A 19,650-nucleotide genomic window follows, 5' to 3' on the forward strand; every position below is an offset into this window, starting at 1 on the left:
TGCCACGATATGTGAAATATAAGACAATTTAACAATTTGTGTGAATACAATTATATATATTATTATGATCTTAAATTATAGTATTGTACAAAAAATAAAAATGTATGCTTACAACTGTCATTTCAAATGAAGTGACTAGTACGGTATTGTCAGCTGTAGGTTCTTTTTTCTTTTTTGCATGAAGATTGAGTTGAGAGGGTGTATATACATATATTAGCAATGGGAATTTGCATCCCCATTACAATTATATTATATAATCCTTTCTCCCGATATAGTATTTCTTCTATAGACATATGTATGAAATGAACGTAGATATGTATAATTGAGCTACCGTTACATATTCTAAAAAAAAATCGTCATCACAGATTTGAATACAAATATTTACGTTGTGCAAGATCGAACCTGCAGATATCAGAAGGTGATCAAGTGTGTTAAACCGCTACACCGTAATGGTGGTCAAGGATTACATAATAATATACATCCATACATATCACACAGGGATGACCCTATATGGTATATTCCAAACCAAGAGTTTACACTATAATTGACTCCTTATTATATCACCTGTGCTATGATTATAATAGCTGATATACATAATAATCGTATTTTTTTTTAATGTATGAAAATGGAATTGTAACCCTGCCCGCGCTAACGGTATATACTGAATAATGATCGTACTGGTATCCGTATATAATATTCACAGGAGAAGCAAGCTGAAATGGCAATGGACTGGTCACATAGCTAGAAAAATCGACAACCGATTAAGAAGATAGTTCTTAAATAGCGACCCCGTACGGGCAAACGTAGTGTAGGGTGACTACCCCACAAGATGAAGTGACGATTTACATTGTAGGGAGTCAATGGATAAAGGTGGCTCAGGAGCGGTCCTTATGGCAGTCTATGGGGGAGGCCTATGTTCAGCAGTGGACAGATAATAGCTAAAATGATGATGGTGATGATATTCTATTCAAAAATAAATTATAAATCTAAATTACGTTTTTCTAGCACATATGTCGACCCTAATTTTTTTTTAGTGGGCCTGGTTTTAATACGTATATATGTACCTATCTATATTAATAAATAACAAAATGCTCGCCTCTGATGATATTGATGTTATGTTTATGAGTATATATAATTCATTAAATATAATCTTAAATTATTTATTATAGCGCGGGATAAAATCAATGTCAGATCATCGGGACAATCGGGATTTGGGCTGGGCATGACCTCGGCTAACCTGCTTCGACCTCGGTATAAGTACAACTACAGAACTCTGATAACACGTGTCACATTGAGATGCTCAATCGGTTTTTATGTAATATATAGTATAGTGCACGTATCCAATTCATGAGTTCATTTATTTATTACAGTAAAAAAAAAATGTAATGAATGATGAATGTGGAAAAAAATTAGTCCCTATTTACTTCTACTTAAACAACGATTTTTTTGTAAAGGACATCAAACATTAAAAAATATAGTCGAACTTAAAACTTTCTCCATTTTTGAAGTCGGTTAAAAAGGACGAGATTCTCAATTTGTTGTCAATGAAGAATAACAAATGTAATGTACGGTATAATGTACATATAAATTCAAAATGTAAGAACATGTAATAAATTTGAATCGGCTTGTTATGACCATTTTCTCAATACTTTCCTTTTTTTTTATTATAAACTGGCAATCGATTAACTTTATATACAATTCTCGCGATTCAAAAATTATTTCCAATGATTATAATACTACTAGTATAGTATATTATTATCTCTGCTTGAGGCTTCATTTTTTATAAGTTCTATAAATTATTGCTTTCTGACTAATACTTCACTTGCATCCAAATAAATTATATTAACTCATTACTGCTCATTTATCGTGTCTGGACCTTAACTTAGCTAGAAAGTGAAATATATATTTTATCAACCAAATGAAGTTGTGCCTCGCATATTATGGTTATCAGTAAATTGATACGTTTGTTCAGATCTAGTTGGTTTATGCCAGTGCCGATCTATCACACGAGTGGGATATTTACTACATCGAATCCAGTCAGCCAGTCCGCCGACACACGTCTGGTGGAGAGCGCGCTTAAGTTCTAATTTCAAATTTCGCGCCTTTACATCGAAAACAGATGAACGTGAATTTACTTGTTCTAAACAGTACTTTCGTAAATTAATATGTTAAAACGAAAACAACTAGAATAATAGTGTGTTCGATTTATTATAATTAAAATAAGTTAAAATTAGTAATTTTATTTGTGAATAATAAATTAAACTTTACTAACATTAAATAATTAACCTATATTAGTGTCAGCCAAAAATCCAGTTTTTATTTAATCACAACATACGTCGGTAAGTATTTTATATTAATATTAAAAAATCAATAAATTTTGATTGTATTTTCATCAAATATTGGTACAATCGTACCTGTTGATTATCAATTTTTAGACGAATCACTCCTAATAATAAAAAAAAAATTATTACACTTGATTTTACCTTCAACTATTTGTAAATCCTTATAAACATAAATGTAACAATTGTAGTTAATCTTAGCGTTATTTTTGTCGAATCGAGTGATTAAGAAGTAAAATAAACAAAAAATAAAATAAATAAAAAATAATTTATGCACTATTATTTCAAAAAACAAAAACGCATGCGCCAAGATATAGACACTTATGTAGATAACACTTCGCTAAGTTGAGTGGGAGAGAATGTTTTTAGCATTAAGTCATAAGCGAGAGCAACATAGGTAACTAATTACTTTTATAATAAATTAGCGCACATAATATATGTATATTAAAATTAAATAATCCTCTCTTCCAAAAAATATTATTATTATCTTAATCCTAACCAGGTATTTTAGGGAAGGGATTATTAGTAATAGGGATTAGCAACCCTATTACTAGCAATATAATCTATCAGGTTGACCTCTTCGCGGTTCCCCCTGGAAACCATCGTGATTGATTCATTGGTGAATTTATCATGATGGGCTAACTGAACTGCTTCATCTTCACTTATTAATCACTGGTACCCTGCCAGTGTATATCTTTAGCGCAGGCGGGGTTACCATTCCATTATCATCTGTTAAAAAAAAAACAGGCATTTTAAGGCATCAAATTTGTATGAACATATTCTAAAAGTACATTTCGTTTTTCTCCGTATAGTCGAAAAATGTCGAAAAAATTTGCTATATGTAGGTATATAAATAAATTTTAATTGTGTATTTGCACGTAGTGTAGGTAGGTATAATAAAATTTAAATTAATAAAAGAAAATAAAAAAAAGAAATATTAATTAGAAAAATCATAGATAGATAATAGTTTAATAATAGTTTAAGCATAAATAATCCTATTCTTACAGTATAATGCTTTTTTTTTTAATAAGATGTTTTACGGCTCTGGAAACTTGTCCTTATGAGCCATCAGTATAATGCTAAGGTATAATGTTGCCATTAAAAATTTGTTGATGATACTCGGAAGTACGAGTATATCTATTTTTGCCTGCACTATTATGAATGAGATGGAAATATTCATGATGATTATAATATTATAAAATATGTGTATAGGAGTGTTTTTCTTGTTGTTTTTATTTTCATAGGTTGAGACTATATTTTAAAATAAAAAAATTACCTGGAAAGACCTTTTTGAATTATTCCTGAACTGGTTATAGAAGGTATTGTATAAAATATTATTTTAAAAGTACTAACAGCTTAGGAGATTGAAAAATTGATTTAAGTTTCTTTACATTTAAAAGCGTATTAACTCTCTAAACGATGTTTGTGTATTAAAAACTTACATTAATTATATTATCAATAGTTGATATAATAAACAAACAATGGCAAGTTTTATAACTGCTATTAAAATACCATCTTTATATTACTAGAGTGCCGAAAGGCCAGAGGTCGTGAAATAATATCTTAAGTACCTACTTTGCATAATCAATGAAAATTGGCGGCCTTCTTTGGGCAGCGGCATATGGTGTTAATAAAATACTCACTGTATATTCTGTTGTACACGTTAATACATATTGCAAATTAGTTTCAATTGTTTATCATGTTTTCATATAACATATTTTTTTAGAAAAAAAATTCTCAACGGAATAAAAGTTTTTAGAAGTTTCCTTTAAAGACCGCAGTTTAATCAACCTGTATAAGGTTTGTTATATCATATCAGTAATAATTGTTGGCCAAAACTAAAAAAAAGAACACACACACACATACATATAAAAATTATAATTTCAATTATTCTATAGTGGAAAATAATAATTAGTGGGTATTTAAATTCAATCGAATGTTACAATACTCGTAAACTATAAATATCTACGCAAAATGACAAGTTATATTGTTACACATAACAACTAATTTCAAGCAAATAAACCATATATTATCAGGGTTAATTTTTATATAAATATTTACCTAGGATTGAGGAATTCCTTTTTCGAAACCGGTTTTTACAACATAATGGCATTCAATGTTTTTTGCTCAAAAATTACAAATAAAACAGGATATGTTTACAACATTGTGTTCTGTGTGAAAATAAAATTATTCAAATAAGTTTGACCGGTTCAAGAATATTTAAAGCAATAAAAGGAACAAATACAATAAAAGCTTTCCGTGTGTATACATAAACGAACTTACTTATACATACTTTATCACATGCACTGTACCGGTGAATATATTTTTATATAAAGGTAGTGTTTTTACGTAATTCTTAACTTTTCTTAGTGCCTTTTAATTTTTCTTAAACTATTTATAAGCCTAAAATGTGAAGGTTAGATTTTAAAAAATCCGTTATAAACTATATTTTTTATTTTTCCTTGATATGTCATCATCATGACTTCAACTTTTAACTGTCCACTGTAGAACAAGTCTCCCCCTTGGGGATGTTTGCCAGTAGTTGTCACGCTTGGCAGGCGGGTTAGCAACCGCATTAAGGCTTTAGAAATCATTTAAGAAGTACGATGCTGCTCATCCCTCGCCCTTCCTTAGTCGGTTCATACGACACCAACGGGAAAGGAAGAGGCGGCCTATTCTATGCTGGAACCACACGGCCTTAAAATGTGAAAATTATAAATTAATTTTTAGCTATACGGAACCTAAAAATATGAGTACCATTGAAATGAGATAAAATCATGCTCGTTGAAATTCATCTAATCAGTTCCGATTCTCGACACTTCTATGTAAACAAAATACTCATGAAATTGGCACAATGTGATTTGTTTTACTGTGTCTTTTGGATTCTCGAAATAAATAAGAGATAGATAGAAACATACATAACAACTTGACTACTTCAATCTCAGATAAATTATCACAATGCATCGGCGATTTATGTCTTAGATAACGACTATACCTAACTACTTAATAAGCAAATAAATCGCAGATTAATAATAAATCACGAACAATTCTAATTGTTGAGTCGTGCAATCGTGATGATAAATACAAACATACGCACATACAAACACCCTTAATGTACTCTTTGTTCTTCAGCAGTCGGGTAAAAATTATAGCAAAACGCCGCACCCATCTTTCTACGAGTATTTTTATAGTATTTGACTAGAGTCAGTATAGAACCTGCTAAAGGCAATATAATTAAGGGACATTTTTACAATAATCTCATTCCGGATCCCTACAATTATTGAAAATGATAGTATTTTTATACTCTATAGGTATATCTTTTAATGTGACCATCAACTCACGTAAGGCAGCGTCAATTAAGTGCTTCAGTGGATAATAGAGGCAATAATAAATTTTAGAATACGATTAGGTATTTACCTCGTACAAAGCACTGAGAATCCTGACATATATCGGAACTATACAAAAAGTAGAAATAAGATTATTATTATTTATTAAATATATAGGTATTTGTACATATATGTATGTATATATAATTATGTACTATAATAGCTAATTCACACACAATGTAAAATATTGTATATGGCTTAAACATAATAGGTACGTACTAACAAGATAATGCCTTTACTCTTTTTATAGCTGGAACCACCAATTTAACGTCGACGAACAAAAATCGTGCGTGAAACAACACATTTCACCCCACAACACACCTATGTTTGTTTTTTAGTGAACTGGGCCAGTTGTTTGTTATTTCCGAGGTCATATGCCTTTTGGGCACGTAAAGTTTACTGATGGTAGAATTTTATATAGCTCACCTGGCTGGTAGGTACTACCTTACTAATTTTTCATACAGATATACTTAGGTAATAGTAAAGTAACAACGCAACAAGATAGCATAAGATTTTTGTTAAAACTTATATTTTGACAAAATTATTATGGGATCAATATAATAATTTGAATAAGAATTACATAAATTGGTCGAAAATTGAAATTAAAATGTGATCGATTTAGAACCTCTTCCTTATTTGGAAATCAGATTAAAAATAATAATCGATCATATATATGCCTTGTTTATAGTATACGAGCAGTAGTCTCCGATATCCAATATTGTTTATTTATAGATACAGGCGATTAGTTACCATTTTCGTCAGTCATTACCTTGCTTGGCACTCCCCGTGATACAAAAAAGGCCAAATTCCAAATCTCTTGACAGTACCTGACACGAATAAAAATAAACGAATTTACCTAACTGATTTATCAAATAATCTAGGCAAATATTCCCAAAATATTCATTATTGAGCGTCGATATTGTATCAAGTTTAATGTACTGGAATATTCATTTGTTTATTCTTTATATAATATCAGATAACGAAATCCATTTTGTTAATAACAGACTTAAAATCATGTTAGTAAAGAAGTTTAGCATTTAGTAAACCATATACATAATAGGCATCTGGTCAGAACGACAACGAATCAGGAATTGGTTTATAATATCTAAGTTCATGTTAGGTATCTTACAGGGTAGGCAGATAAAAATTATGTTGAAAGCATCTATTGTTCCATTCATTTCTTGCTTTATCCATTTTCATAACTTATCATATCTATAGGTAACTTCCGATCCCTTTTTTTCAGATAGTATACAGTCCAATATGGGGGGGAAAGGGATTGTTAGTAATGGAGACTGAGAATCCAACCAGGTCGACCTCCTCACGATTCTCCCTAGAAACTATCATGATTAATTCCTAATGAATTCATCATCATGGGCTAACTGGCCTGTTTTCATTCTCATCTATCACTCTTCACTGTTGCGTACTGGTGGTGGCGTATTCCGTTAGCGCAGACGGGGTTACCATACCATTTTCACTTATCAAAAAAAAAGTCCAATATGATCATGAGATTAGTCTCTTCAATTACCTGCATCCTTGCATTTTAGCGTCGCATACAATTCTTCCTAAAGAAATATTAAATAAGTATACATTTTTAACAATAAACAGTTTTCATTTTATTATAGTAATATTTATGTACTATTTCTATTTTATTGTAAATTCAAACCATTCAAGCACCGTTTGAATGCTTGTCACCAGTCACCGGTTTTGATTCGCTTGCAATTATAATCCAGCTAACTGTCAACTACCTACGGCACTCTGCTTCACGCTCATGCACCAACGGCATATTTGTAGTGTATTTAGCAGATGAAAAACATCTCTAAAGATTTAACTACCGTCCTTAAGTTTTCTGCAGTCAAAAGTAGCTTCTATGTTTTGGAAATTTTAGAATTTTATTACTTTTAGAAGTACATAAGCAGCCCTTCGATAAATATCACGTATATTTATATATTCTAATTACACATCAAGAGGTTTTAATCCTGTCTATTGGTAAACGGTTACCGTAGCCTATAGGTGTGTCGTAATTTCAGAGAAATCGTGTCACATGCATGTTGCCAATTTTGAATAAACTTTATGACACTTTTAATAACTCAATGATAGCGTAGTCTTTACAGTACCTCGACGGCAAGCTCATTCTATAAAGAGTCTTCAGTTTTAATGGTGTCTGATTTACTGATGTTATTGACGATGGAATAAATTCTTTAAATATTTCTGTAATTTGACAACACAACATTGTTACGATTTGCATGTTCTTATGACACCTTTCTCACGGTGATGCTTTTATAGGTTCAACCCATGTAAAATATATCACTCGTACGTGTGAGTGTAATAAAACGTAACATTAGAATTAAAGTAACAAACAAAAGGATCACTCAATATTTTTAACGACTTCAAAAAGTATGTAGGTCTCGATTCGCGTGTTCTTTATTTCTCAATCTAAAATAGAAGGATGTTCTATACTTAACTGTATATTTTTTTATATTAAGCGTAATATTGATATTTTTTATAATTGATAATTGATAAGATTTACTTCTATGTTAGACCTATATTAATTTTGTTCGGATTGAAGTCATGTATTTTTTTTTTATGATTGATTATTTGCTTATTCTAAACTACATATTTACTTAAGTAGATACTATGAGTGGATAAGTCCAAAACGGATACATTAGCCTAAGTAATTAAGCTCATTGCTTTAATGAGACATTTTATTAAAGCGGGTCAACAGCTACTCCCAGAGTTCCAGCACCGTCTGCTTGGATACAACGAACAAAGGACATGACTAATTACTATGACATTTTGCATAATAAACAAAAGCATAAAATATACACAGTACAATGATACCTTATTTTAGCTTCACACCAATGATTTTGTAGACCATTATCTATTTTTATGCAGATTAAGTTCTAAATTTCAATGAAATAAATTAGAAACAAAAAACAGTACTTAACTGTACTTATTTTTTATTAACAATTTTTTTCGCGCCAGTATATATAATATATATATTATATCTTTAAATGGTGAATGTGGTGTTATTAACCCTTAATTTGTCAGAAAAAAATCTTTTTTTTTTATTTTGTGAATAATATATGTTTTAGGATATAGGACCTTGTAAAAAATAATTAAAAAATCATGTTCTTTCCCTTTTTGAGGAAATACATGCCCTCTGTAGCGGACATTGCCAAAGTAGGGTAATAAAACAATATTGTAAAATTTTAATGACTTGGATTTTTTTACAATTTGTGTTCAGTGAAGCGGACAATGTCAAATTAAGGGTTAAAGGAACACACATTGGTGTTGGTGAAAAATATATCTGAATCCATATATGAACATAAATTGTAAATAAATTGAGGATAAAATGTCGATTTGCTCTAATGCTAAGTTAAGTTATACTTAGTTTACATTATTTATTTACATATTGTACCATATCTTCTTAAATAGATAGCGTGGGTCAACCTTCAACGGAAACTTTGTAGACAAACACAAATGGACTAAACAAATGTTTGTCCTTTAGAAAACATCACTATATGAATATCTCATTTTAATTAATTTACATCATTTTATTAAATTTTGACCTTGCTTCTTATACAGTTTGGGAAACATTTATTATTGTTCTCTTTGTAAATCTACCGCTTACGTCCCGTATACACGTAACGTTAAAACATAAATGAGATCATAAGAAACATTTCCAAAACAGTTGTATTATACCAGATGTCGTAAAGATCTCGTTATTATTATTATGAAAATGGATATGTATATACATATATTGAATTTTCATATTACTTTAAGTAAATGCTTTTAATGCAACCTCACTTATGTCATATTTAATGTTAATTAACACCCATAGCTAGTGTGATTCATTCGCGCATTTACTATCACATAATTTGTAGATACACAATAGTTGGATGGACGGTATAATATAGCCGACTGCTGTAGTCGGCCATGATCTCCAGATAAGTTTGTTAAATGATGCCACGCCAGGTTCAACCTCGGTTGTACATTCACTCACAAATATGATTTGGTATTTTATTTAGTTGATTAATTAGCCATGCTGGCGATGTCGCAATAAATATTTGTATTGTTTCATATAATTAGAAGGAAAATTGTAGGTAATAAGCTGTTACACAGAATTTCATCAAATTCTGTCCAGCAGTATTTACATGATGCACATGCATACCCCATCTACTTATAGTTTTATTACCAACCTGCATGTTTGAATAGATTCACTAACAACAAGAAAATATTAGGATCATTATTTATTATGTTATTTGAATATAGTATATAGTATTATATTGACTGTGACATAGTATTGTAATATTGGAAACATATTTGTTAGAGATTCTTGATTGGATACAGGCGTATAATGTTTTACGTACTCCTTATTCGGGCATTTCCAAAAACTTTTAGCATCTACTTTTTCATATAGAAATCGAATATTACAAATCATTTTTATTTTTGCAATTGACAACATTATATTAAATTGCTGATATTACAGATTATCGTTAAAACTTTAGTTCCCCGAGTGTGCATCGAGAGATCAACGATAAAACATTCCTCAGGGCACAATGAATGTATTCAACAGTAGAATGGAAGGATTGGGAATTTTAATGGGCTTGAATGAAAATGCGTTCTGCAGACGCCTAGGCGTACAGATGAATGCACCGATTTATGTGTTCCTAGTAGTTTAATGGTTTTATCTTCTTGTTGTGTATTTGTAATTGAATAGATTTAACTAATCTTAGTCGGAATGTTAAGCTCTTATGTAGGTAGATAATATTCTTCTTAGGGACTTAGCTATCATAGTGTATGGAAAGACTCATTGCCTGTTTACCTTTATACTTAAAAATGAATTATTTTGTAGTATCATCTGGTTTTTAGTTGATGATTCCTATTAGCAAAATAAAATCAATATATATTATTTTTTTCTTCTTCTAAATAAAAACAAAATACTTTATTTCTAATTATTTATTTATTTAATAAATTTACCAACTAAAGGAGCTTATCAGTTTCCCAATTTTCTTTCTTAAGAAAGAAAGAAGTTTATGACTAATCACAAAATCCCAGTAATCATGCTAATAATTCAATTTCTCATTTCAAACTTAATGAGAAATTTCAGCTTAGTGTGCTTACACAAAACTGAAATTTTAGGCATCTAATCTTTGATACAAAAAAAAACTCAATATAATCCCATACAGAAGTTATTCTTCGTACCATACAAATAGATAATGTATCGAATTTAAAATTACCTACTGCTCTTAATTATCGGAGGATAAAGCATAAGTAGAGATAATAAAACTGTGTCACGTTTATGTTTACAAGATTTGTAAAAATATTCGGAGTTGGTCAGAAATGAATACATAATTAGATTAAATGCGTTCAATTTTCAGAACTGCTGTTTTGTTTATAATTGTGTATCTTAGATTTATTTTTATATCAAAGGTCCATCAAGAAATTGCTATAGAAACTGGAGACAACAGGTCCTAAATGAACAAAACTATTTCTTCGATGTTTTTTTTAATCTGTTCTACTAATTACTTACATTCAAAGATACTATATTTTTTATTAAGTTTAACTATTATTAAAGAACGGCAATTATTTAAACACGATGTTAGCAACAATAAAATATTATGGTGTGATTACATCATTCCAAATGCCGCTGACCTTTTGATGTATGTTTAGTCTTTTTTGCTGTTTTCCAATATTAATTGAGTTTTCGTGTAATTATGTGAGCACATTTTTTGCTATAAGGTAAATGAACTTATTTTAAGGTGGACAACTGGTGACCTGAATTGACCTGGGCGGAAAGAAATAATAAATTAGAAAACATGAATGACCTGAGTGGAAAAAAATAACAAATTAGAAGGCATGTGATTATTAAGTAATAAATATATTAAGCAATAAAGTATTAGATGCGAATATAACACAGACCTGTCTCGTCGTTAATAACTATCGCTGATGGTATTAATTTCTGTTTAGGTGCATATTTTTAGTATTTGTTATAAATACAGGACATCCTTGTGTATATAAAAAATATATTGATAGAATAATGAACGCTATCATTTCATTTCATATTTTGCAGTTTCTTATATAACTTTCTAAGGTTAAATTGAGACGTTTAATTTCATGGAAATTTCTATGAAATTAATAAAATTTGCCCGGCACTCTTTTAGAACAACTTAATATAACTAATATTAGTTATCTATATATTACATATTCAGTACACGTTTTGCTTTGTCCTTGGTTCACGTCAAAGAGCAATAAAGAATCTACTTGATTTTTTTGAACACACAAAATGCACAGTCTGCTTCAATACCAGAAACGATAATTTTATTATACATACAGTATACATACTAATCTAGCTGACGGAAATAATGGGAAATAGTAATCTTGAACCTAGTTCGCTGATAACTAAGGTACTCAGAGGGTAGCAGGTGGTAACAATCAAAAGGAATAAAAATATTTTTCAACATAGAACCACACACTGAAACAATAAAATACCAATATATTCTTAATTTTTTAAATAAACACGCCAATTAAGAGTAACAGAAAAGCATTTCTTTTTATACCATAAAGGTGGTCAACAAGCCTATCTGAAAAAAAGGTGTTACAACTTGTAAGTTAGAACGCACTGTGTTGTGTTCCAACTTAGTTTATGCTGAGTAAGAGCTAAGATTGTACTTGCTGTGCAGGACAGGATAAAGAACGGAGTAGGAAAAAAGATGAAAAGAGAAATAATTTGTAAAAACTAGAACTTATTAATAAACAGTAAATAACCTAAGCAAAGATAGCGTGAGTTTACGCAAGTAGATATATAAAGTCCATGCGAATTATCCGTTACGAAATATTGCGTTACATATGATTACATAGAGGGGCTATGGATGCATATTTATCGTACTTTAGCAGTTATTTAGGCTCAAGTATATCTAGGAATCAATGGTTTACTTTAGGCTTTTAACTTTTAGGCGCTTAATATATGTGTCGCGTTGCAGTGTGCTGCAGACTGCAGACTCTACGGTTTACATACAGCGCAGTTCTTTCACCACGCTCCATTTTTTTCTTTTTTATTCAAATGTTTTATTTAGTCTGCTGAGTAAGATATCTAGAGTAATTTTTGATTCATGGCACGTTATTAATACTTTATGTTCCACAAAAATTAAATATTTGCATTTCACAAACTTAACCTAGTCAATAACAAATCTATTAACTGAAATTATGTTAATATTATCTTATCTGTACTGCAATGAGATCTCCATTTATTATCATGGTTACTGTATACATTTAACATCCATTGTTATCTATGGTAAATAATAATATTACCTATAGAAAAAGTGTTGCTACAGAGTTAAATAACTTTTTATCTATGCTAACATTTACTTTTTAGGGCATGAAATAGTTTCGCAATGCTCACATTAATACCTATAATTAACGTATCTGGTTGCATAGTTATCTACTCTATTTTCATATCACAGCGCGTACCGGACATCGCTTACATACTTACCTGAATGGCATATTTCAACGGATTATGTGTCATATATAAAAAATAAAAACCGTTCGTTGTTATGTAAATAGGTGTTCTAAATTAATAACATTAATTTATTATTAATAAGTATGTATCAAATTCATATCACATTTATATACTCATTGACGGTTAAAGTACTTTTTACATGTTTAAATAACCTAAATTATAGAGTTCCTACAGATTTAAATTCTGTATTAGAGTTTGATCATATTTCTATTTATAGAGGAATATTATATATGCTGATTGACTGAAGGTGTTTATTATAAATGGGTCATATCTTCATTTATGCGAATATACATGAGCCAAGCCGCAACCTATAGCCAGTTTAAAATCTATTTTTGTTTTTATTGTTAAGGAAGCAAACGAGCAGACGGACGATGGAAAGCGGCTACCGTAACAACAACACGAGGAGTTGCTTGTGCGTTGCCTGCCTCTGTCAAATCTTTCCAATTAATAGAATAATACTCGATTTTTATAATATAATACTATCTTTTTGCCTACTATTTAAGAAATACAATGAAATAGGCCACTTTTACATGGGATACCAAGACAAAATATACATCAGAATATACATTCAGGAAACAGTTGTGAAAACTGTATTCAATTTGGTGTAGTAAATTTTGCGTAATGCTGGAAAAAATATTCAGACAAACAGACAAAATTTCTAAAAGTTATTGCTCTGGCTTTTATTGATCTTATAAGACTTATCTATCTTTTATATCTTCTATCTTTTTTATCTTATATTTCCCATGTATAAATATTGTTTAGTTATAATTTTATTGTATTAGTAAGATTAAAAATTTTACAATTTCGTTATAATCACTAAAGACAGCATCTACCTACCACTATTTTATTATCTGTGCGGCTATGTAATGATTTTTCTTTGAATATACAATATGTGCCTGCTAGGAATAAGGAAGTGTAGAAAGAGTTCTGTTACACAATGAAGATAATGAACACCTCATACAATAATATACACAAATGTCGCATCTTAAATAGATTTCACTTGCATATAGTCGATGGACGTGTGTGTCGCCTGCGTCTGCGCACGATAATGCTAATACGTAATGACACCTATTTGTCATTCAACCGGTGTCCAAATTCTAATTCTTTTAAAACACTATTTCAAATTTCAATAAATATCCATTAATAATGTATCCATTATAGTTCTAATATCAAAGAATTATTGCTATCTAGTAGCCAGTAATATTTAACTCATTTCGGGTGAGAAATTATTAGTAAAACTGGTTAAACCATAGTACCAACGTATCCTATCAGATTAAACACCACGTAATGGCCATAAAGTATGTTAATTTCTGGTAATATGCACAGCATGAATCTTTACTTGTCATCTCTTAATGGTATCCTGTCAACGTCAACCAGTAATGCAGGCGGGTTTACCATTCCATAATAAAAGCAAAGAATTAAACATGACAATAATAAAAGAGAATAAACTCAATAAATTATTTAAATTCGAAAATACTATCGAAATAATTTGCGTTGCTACTTATACAATATTACCAGCAATATGCACTGTAATAATATTATAAAAAACCTAAATTAATATTGACCAGTAATACTTTCCTTATTTTAATATTATTGAAATGCACCTATGGTTGCAATCATTTATAATTCGAAATCCTACATCAAATGTTAATTTATACTACAGTATAAGTATAATAAATAAATAATAGTGCTATAGTAGGTATATATCTAATAACTACAATATACAGAAAAAGCCTACCCTTGCTAACAAGTTGTTAAACTAATCGCTGTATCTTTTCAAGTTGTTCAAGTACAATAAAAAAAAGAATATATATATAAATAAATACAGACGAATGGTGAAGTGAAATATCATGTAGGTATTCTTAACTTGTGGTCGTATATACACAAACATGTAGGTAGGTATGCAAATAAAAAACCAAAGTGGAAAACACAGTATTTGATTATCAACAAACTGCCACTATTACAGTTTCCTTATTACTGATTCTTGTCCACACCGTTCGAAGTTAACAATCTGGATTCAATCCATCATCCCGTCCGATCAAATATACAAAATAGAAATTTATTTTAATTTCAGAAAATAATTACGATGAAGTCAACGTTGATCCTTTTGGGAATAGTGTTCGTACCGTTTGTCACTGCCATACTTCCGGTATCATCTAGTGACAATGTCATCAACATAATACAAAAGAAACCCGTTATAAATACGGGTTCGCCGCTGTATCCACGAGCAACCCTGACCAGAGACCTTAGAAAGCTGGACGGCATATGGAATTTTAGATTGTCACCCCCAAATAATCCTTTATTTGGATTTCTTAATGGATGGTATCTACAAGATCTTGCTGAGGTAAGAATTTTAATTTTAATGATTTCCGCAAAACAACAACTAGTTCAGTAAAATATTTAATAAAATGGTCAGAACACAAGTATTTATGTAATTTTAAGATGAAGAATTCATACTCTTAACATCTTATATAAATCTCCATTAAATAGACAGTATACACTGTTAATATTCTCATGCAACTTGTACATGGATAACAAGAATAACAAATAAATCTTAAGATAAAGATTTAAGTAAAAACAAAAATATTACGAATTATTAACCAATTTATGTTTATAAATGCTACAGCATTTCCAACTTCAAACAATGCACACTTCATTTTTGTCACAAACTGGCTCTTCGTAAATTCTCTCGTAATTACATAATTAGCAGTCACTAGACTCATAATTTTAATTTATTACGAGTATCAGTTTTTAGAACATCAATCAATAAAAGTTTTCATACTAGAGTAAAAATGCTACTTATATGTGAGCGTATAAATTATTACAATAGTTCTTACTGTGTTATTTTAACTGATTTACTCTTGGCTCTTATTATTATTAATTTAATGATCATATTTATAATATATGATAAATATATTTGGGGCCATGATCTCCGTTCTGGTTCGTATCTGGCTCAAAGGATATCTCTGGCAATCCAACGCGGAAATGTTGCAAGTGTTATGGGGATCTTTAGGTCGGGTACGGATCATGAATGGGACTGATCATTAAATTTTTTTTGTGATTCTAAGAAGTATAGTAGTTTTATATATATATATATATATATATATATATATATATATATATAATATATAATTAATATTTTATAAGAAATAAATAAATTTAATGAATACGTTCTATGAGTACGAGATGATTTCTTCGAGTACAAATTTTTAATTAAATTATTAACACTTCCTTGAAAGTAAACTTAGTCTAATATTCATATTAATAATTTAGTAGTCAAGAGAAAAGCGTGTAGAACTAAAGTTAAGATATTCAACCACTTGTAGATTGACAGTTCACGAATACAAACAAATACATACAGAACAAATACAACAGACACGCTTGCATTAAAAAATTTGAGCATTCATTTGCTTGGTCTAACAATACATTTACCCTTATTGATATTACGTTTCCAATTTGCACTAGACTGGACCAGTTATCCCCATGCCGGTTCCGTCATCCTTTAACGATGTCGGCGTGGACGCAGCTGTGCGTGATCATACTGGTGTGGTATGGTATGATAGGCGATTCTACGCGCCACGCTGGTGGGGTGACGCCAGACAACGTGTTTGGTTAAGATTCAGCAGCGTTCATTATCAAGCGAAAGTGGTGAGTTGCAAAATCAATTTATGTGTAAACTATATTTGAAAACCTATAACATATATTAGTACTTATAGAGTAAGTATTCTTTGTGTTAGTAGGTACGTGCTGTACTATAAGGAAGGAAAGCCAAATAAGATGTTACCTAATTGTTGATTTAGTACCGAATTTTTCATCTATTGCTAGATAGAGTTTTGTGTTTTTATGATAGTTTTTATAATCGCTTAAATAGGTATTATCATCGCCTTACCTATTTCTGTGGTGAATCGGCTACATCAGTGTGGGTGTTTGCGTTCTAGAATAAACACATATATATAAAGGTAAACTATTTAGTTATGTAGTTATTTAACTAAAATAAAATAGTCATGCACTCTATGACTATGTATGACTATGTATGTATATGTAGTTAACAATGTATAATTCTTGGTGTTATTTACACCTGTAGATGACGGGTACCACACACCATCATATAGACCTTCAACTGTTTACCAATACCATTCCCAGTTGAATTAAAAATAATAATTGCAATTACGCTAATTGTGGGATTCATTTTAATTGGCGTTGGCCCTTGTCCACTATACAAAACAGCTGTCGCTTAGAATTGTATTCTGTATTGCACTGTCAAATCAAATGTGAGACTTTTGCATAGTCGGGCTAATTATAATATAAAAAACAATGGTTGAATGACTAATAAAAACTTGGAGATGAAATTTATGTATTTATTCACATAGACGCTAGATGATTATGCAACAGCCATAAATTTTCGTTAATTCCAGATAAGTCGTTGCGTATATTACCTGATTACATTACTACCAATTCTATAGGTAATAAGTTTTTTTTTAACTTGTTCAAATTGTAAACTAAGAGATTTTGTATAGGTTAATGTTTTTCTGTCATACGTCCTAAATCATGGATGTTCGAAGAAGTTTATTTCGATCAGATTCAACCAGAGACGAAATTTCTATTTAATTGCTATATCTGTCTCTCGCCTTAAACTAGTATTTGTTACAAATTTTCCTTATCATTGTTTTTATTTTATTTTTATGCAACTTTGGCAAATAAACTGACGGCCCGCCCGATGGCATGTGATAACCATCGTCTATAGATATGAACGTGCCATAGACATAACAGAATATTCTGTTTTTCCTTATCATACGTTGCCATTACTGAGGATTAGATGTTATGCCTCTGTACCCTGCAAATTCATTACTACCCTTTAAACCGAAACACAACCACACAAACACAACTGTTTTACAGTAGAAACACAGGTACCCAAACAAACCACTTTTGTACAAAGTCTCCCTGTGATAAAATTATCACCGATTAGGAAAATTTTACTTTTTATTTTAGTCGGGTATTTTCTTATCCACAATAGTAATTTTTAGGTTTAGGTTAATTCAAATTAAACTTAAGAGAAGTCGTGATAAAGACTATTCGGATTTCAACTCTAACAAGTTTCTTACTCTTAGTAATACCTAATATTATAAATAAAATAACAATATCTTGTGAAACTTGCAATTGTCAATGTCAACTTACTTAGTAATATAACGAATGCCTATGCCATTATGAAATATTGAGATGAAGGCAAATGGCGATATTAAAACTATTGACATCGAGTAGCGTGCCAAAATATTCTATTATGAAACTGCATAAAGTCAATTACTTGAATCCTTATGAACTGAAAAATGTTTTCGGTAATGATAACTTTCTTAGAAAATAATTAGATTTTTTAAAAAGGTTACAGTTTCTTCAGGGTCGGCAACGCGTACGTGACATCTCTATTGTTACAGGCATCCATAAACTACAGTGACGGTTTACTATCAGACGGGCTGTATGCTTGTTTGCCACATTTGTGGTATAAAAAAAAACTGTATAATTATGTACCAAATTAGAATGAATATGCTGCATCAAAGAGGAATCCAAAACATTTATGTAAATTATGAATGTAGGTATTTATATTAAATTTTAGAAGTTTTTAAAATATTCGAGACAGAGCATTCTACATAGCTCATTATGTAGTCGGCTCACTAATATAGCACACGCAAACGAAGGAAGTAGTGCGGATCAGCTGCGATTACATAATAATGCGTTTATTTTCGCAAGAATATTAATGTGATATAATCTGTAAGAGAAAACATATCCGCTTTAATTTATTTCTACTCGTATTTACATATTTATGATTATATTATAACATAATGAACGCGGAACTCTTGAACCATCATAACAATGAATAAGTAATAATATCGAACGCCCACCAAAGTACATAACATAATGTAAGCTTGCTAATGTTAATTTATTATTCTATGGATAAAATATATACGATATATGCATATTAAATACTTACTCCTTAGTGAAATACAAGTATAATAAACTAGCTGTTTACCGTGGTTTCGTCTGTCTAAACCGGTAATCTTTCATTAAGTATTCATTTCTGTAATTTATAATTTTTATAATACTAGATAACGTTATAGTTTGCGAATTCTTTCTATTACTTTATCGTCCATGGTAATCGTATTTCATAAATATTATATTACATGAAGAATTTTACTATTAATGGTAATTAAATAAATACAATTCTAGCTATACAGTGTCCACTATTGTCATCTACATAGATAGGTAACCACGTTGGCAACATAAAGGGTGTCGATCTGCTTTGATCGTCTAGAGGTGTCACCAATCAACTCTGTCGCTAGGCAATTGCTTGGTTGTAATAGAACAATTTGTCAACTACGAAACTATCTTATCAGTTCATCCCCTGTGTTATAAT

The 19,650-nt window shown here is 30.3% G+C and overlaps 1 protein-coding gene across 1 annotated transcript in view; it reads left to right on the top strand.

Moving 5' to 3' along the window:
- Positions 1-2,017: 2,017 nt before the first annotated feature.
- Positions 2,018-19,650, top strand: part of LOC128201176 (beta-glucuronidase-like) — a 34,423-nt gene continuing 16,790 nt past the window's right edge. The window contains exons 1-3 of the mRNA XM_052897302.1: positions 2,018-2,339; positions 15,319-15,588; positions 16,710-16,892. Coding sequence (XP_052753262.1) covers positions 15,331-15,588; positions 16,710-16,892 — 441 coding nt within the window. The 5' untranslated portion in view covers positions 2,018-2,339; positions 15,319-15,330. The remainder of the gene's footprint in view (positions 2,340-15,318; positions 15,589-16,709; positions 16,893-19,650) is intronic.

Source organism: Galleria mellonella, unplaced genomic scaffold (assembly GCF_026898425.1).
Source record: "Galleria mellonella isolate WM207_F2 unplaced genomic scaffold, CSIRO_AGI_GalMel_v1 utg36, whole genome shotgun sequence".
In the NCBI taxonomy this organism is placed as follows: Eukaryota; Metazoa; Arthropoda; class Insecta; order Lepidoptera; family Pyralidae; genus Galleria; species Galleria mellonella.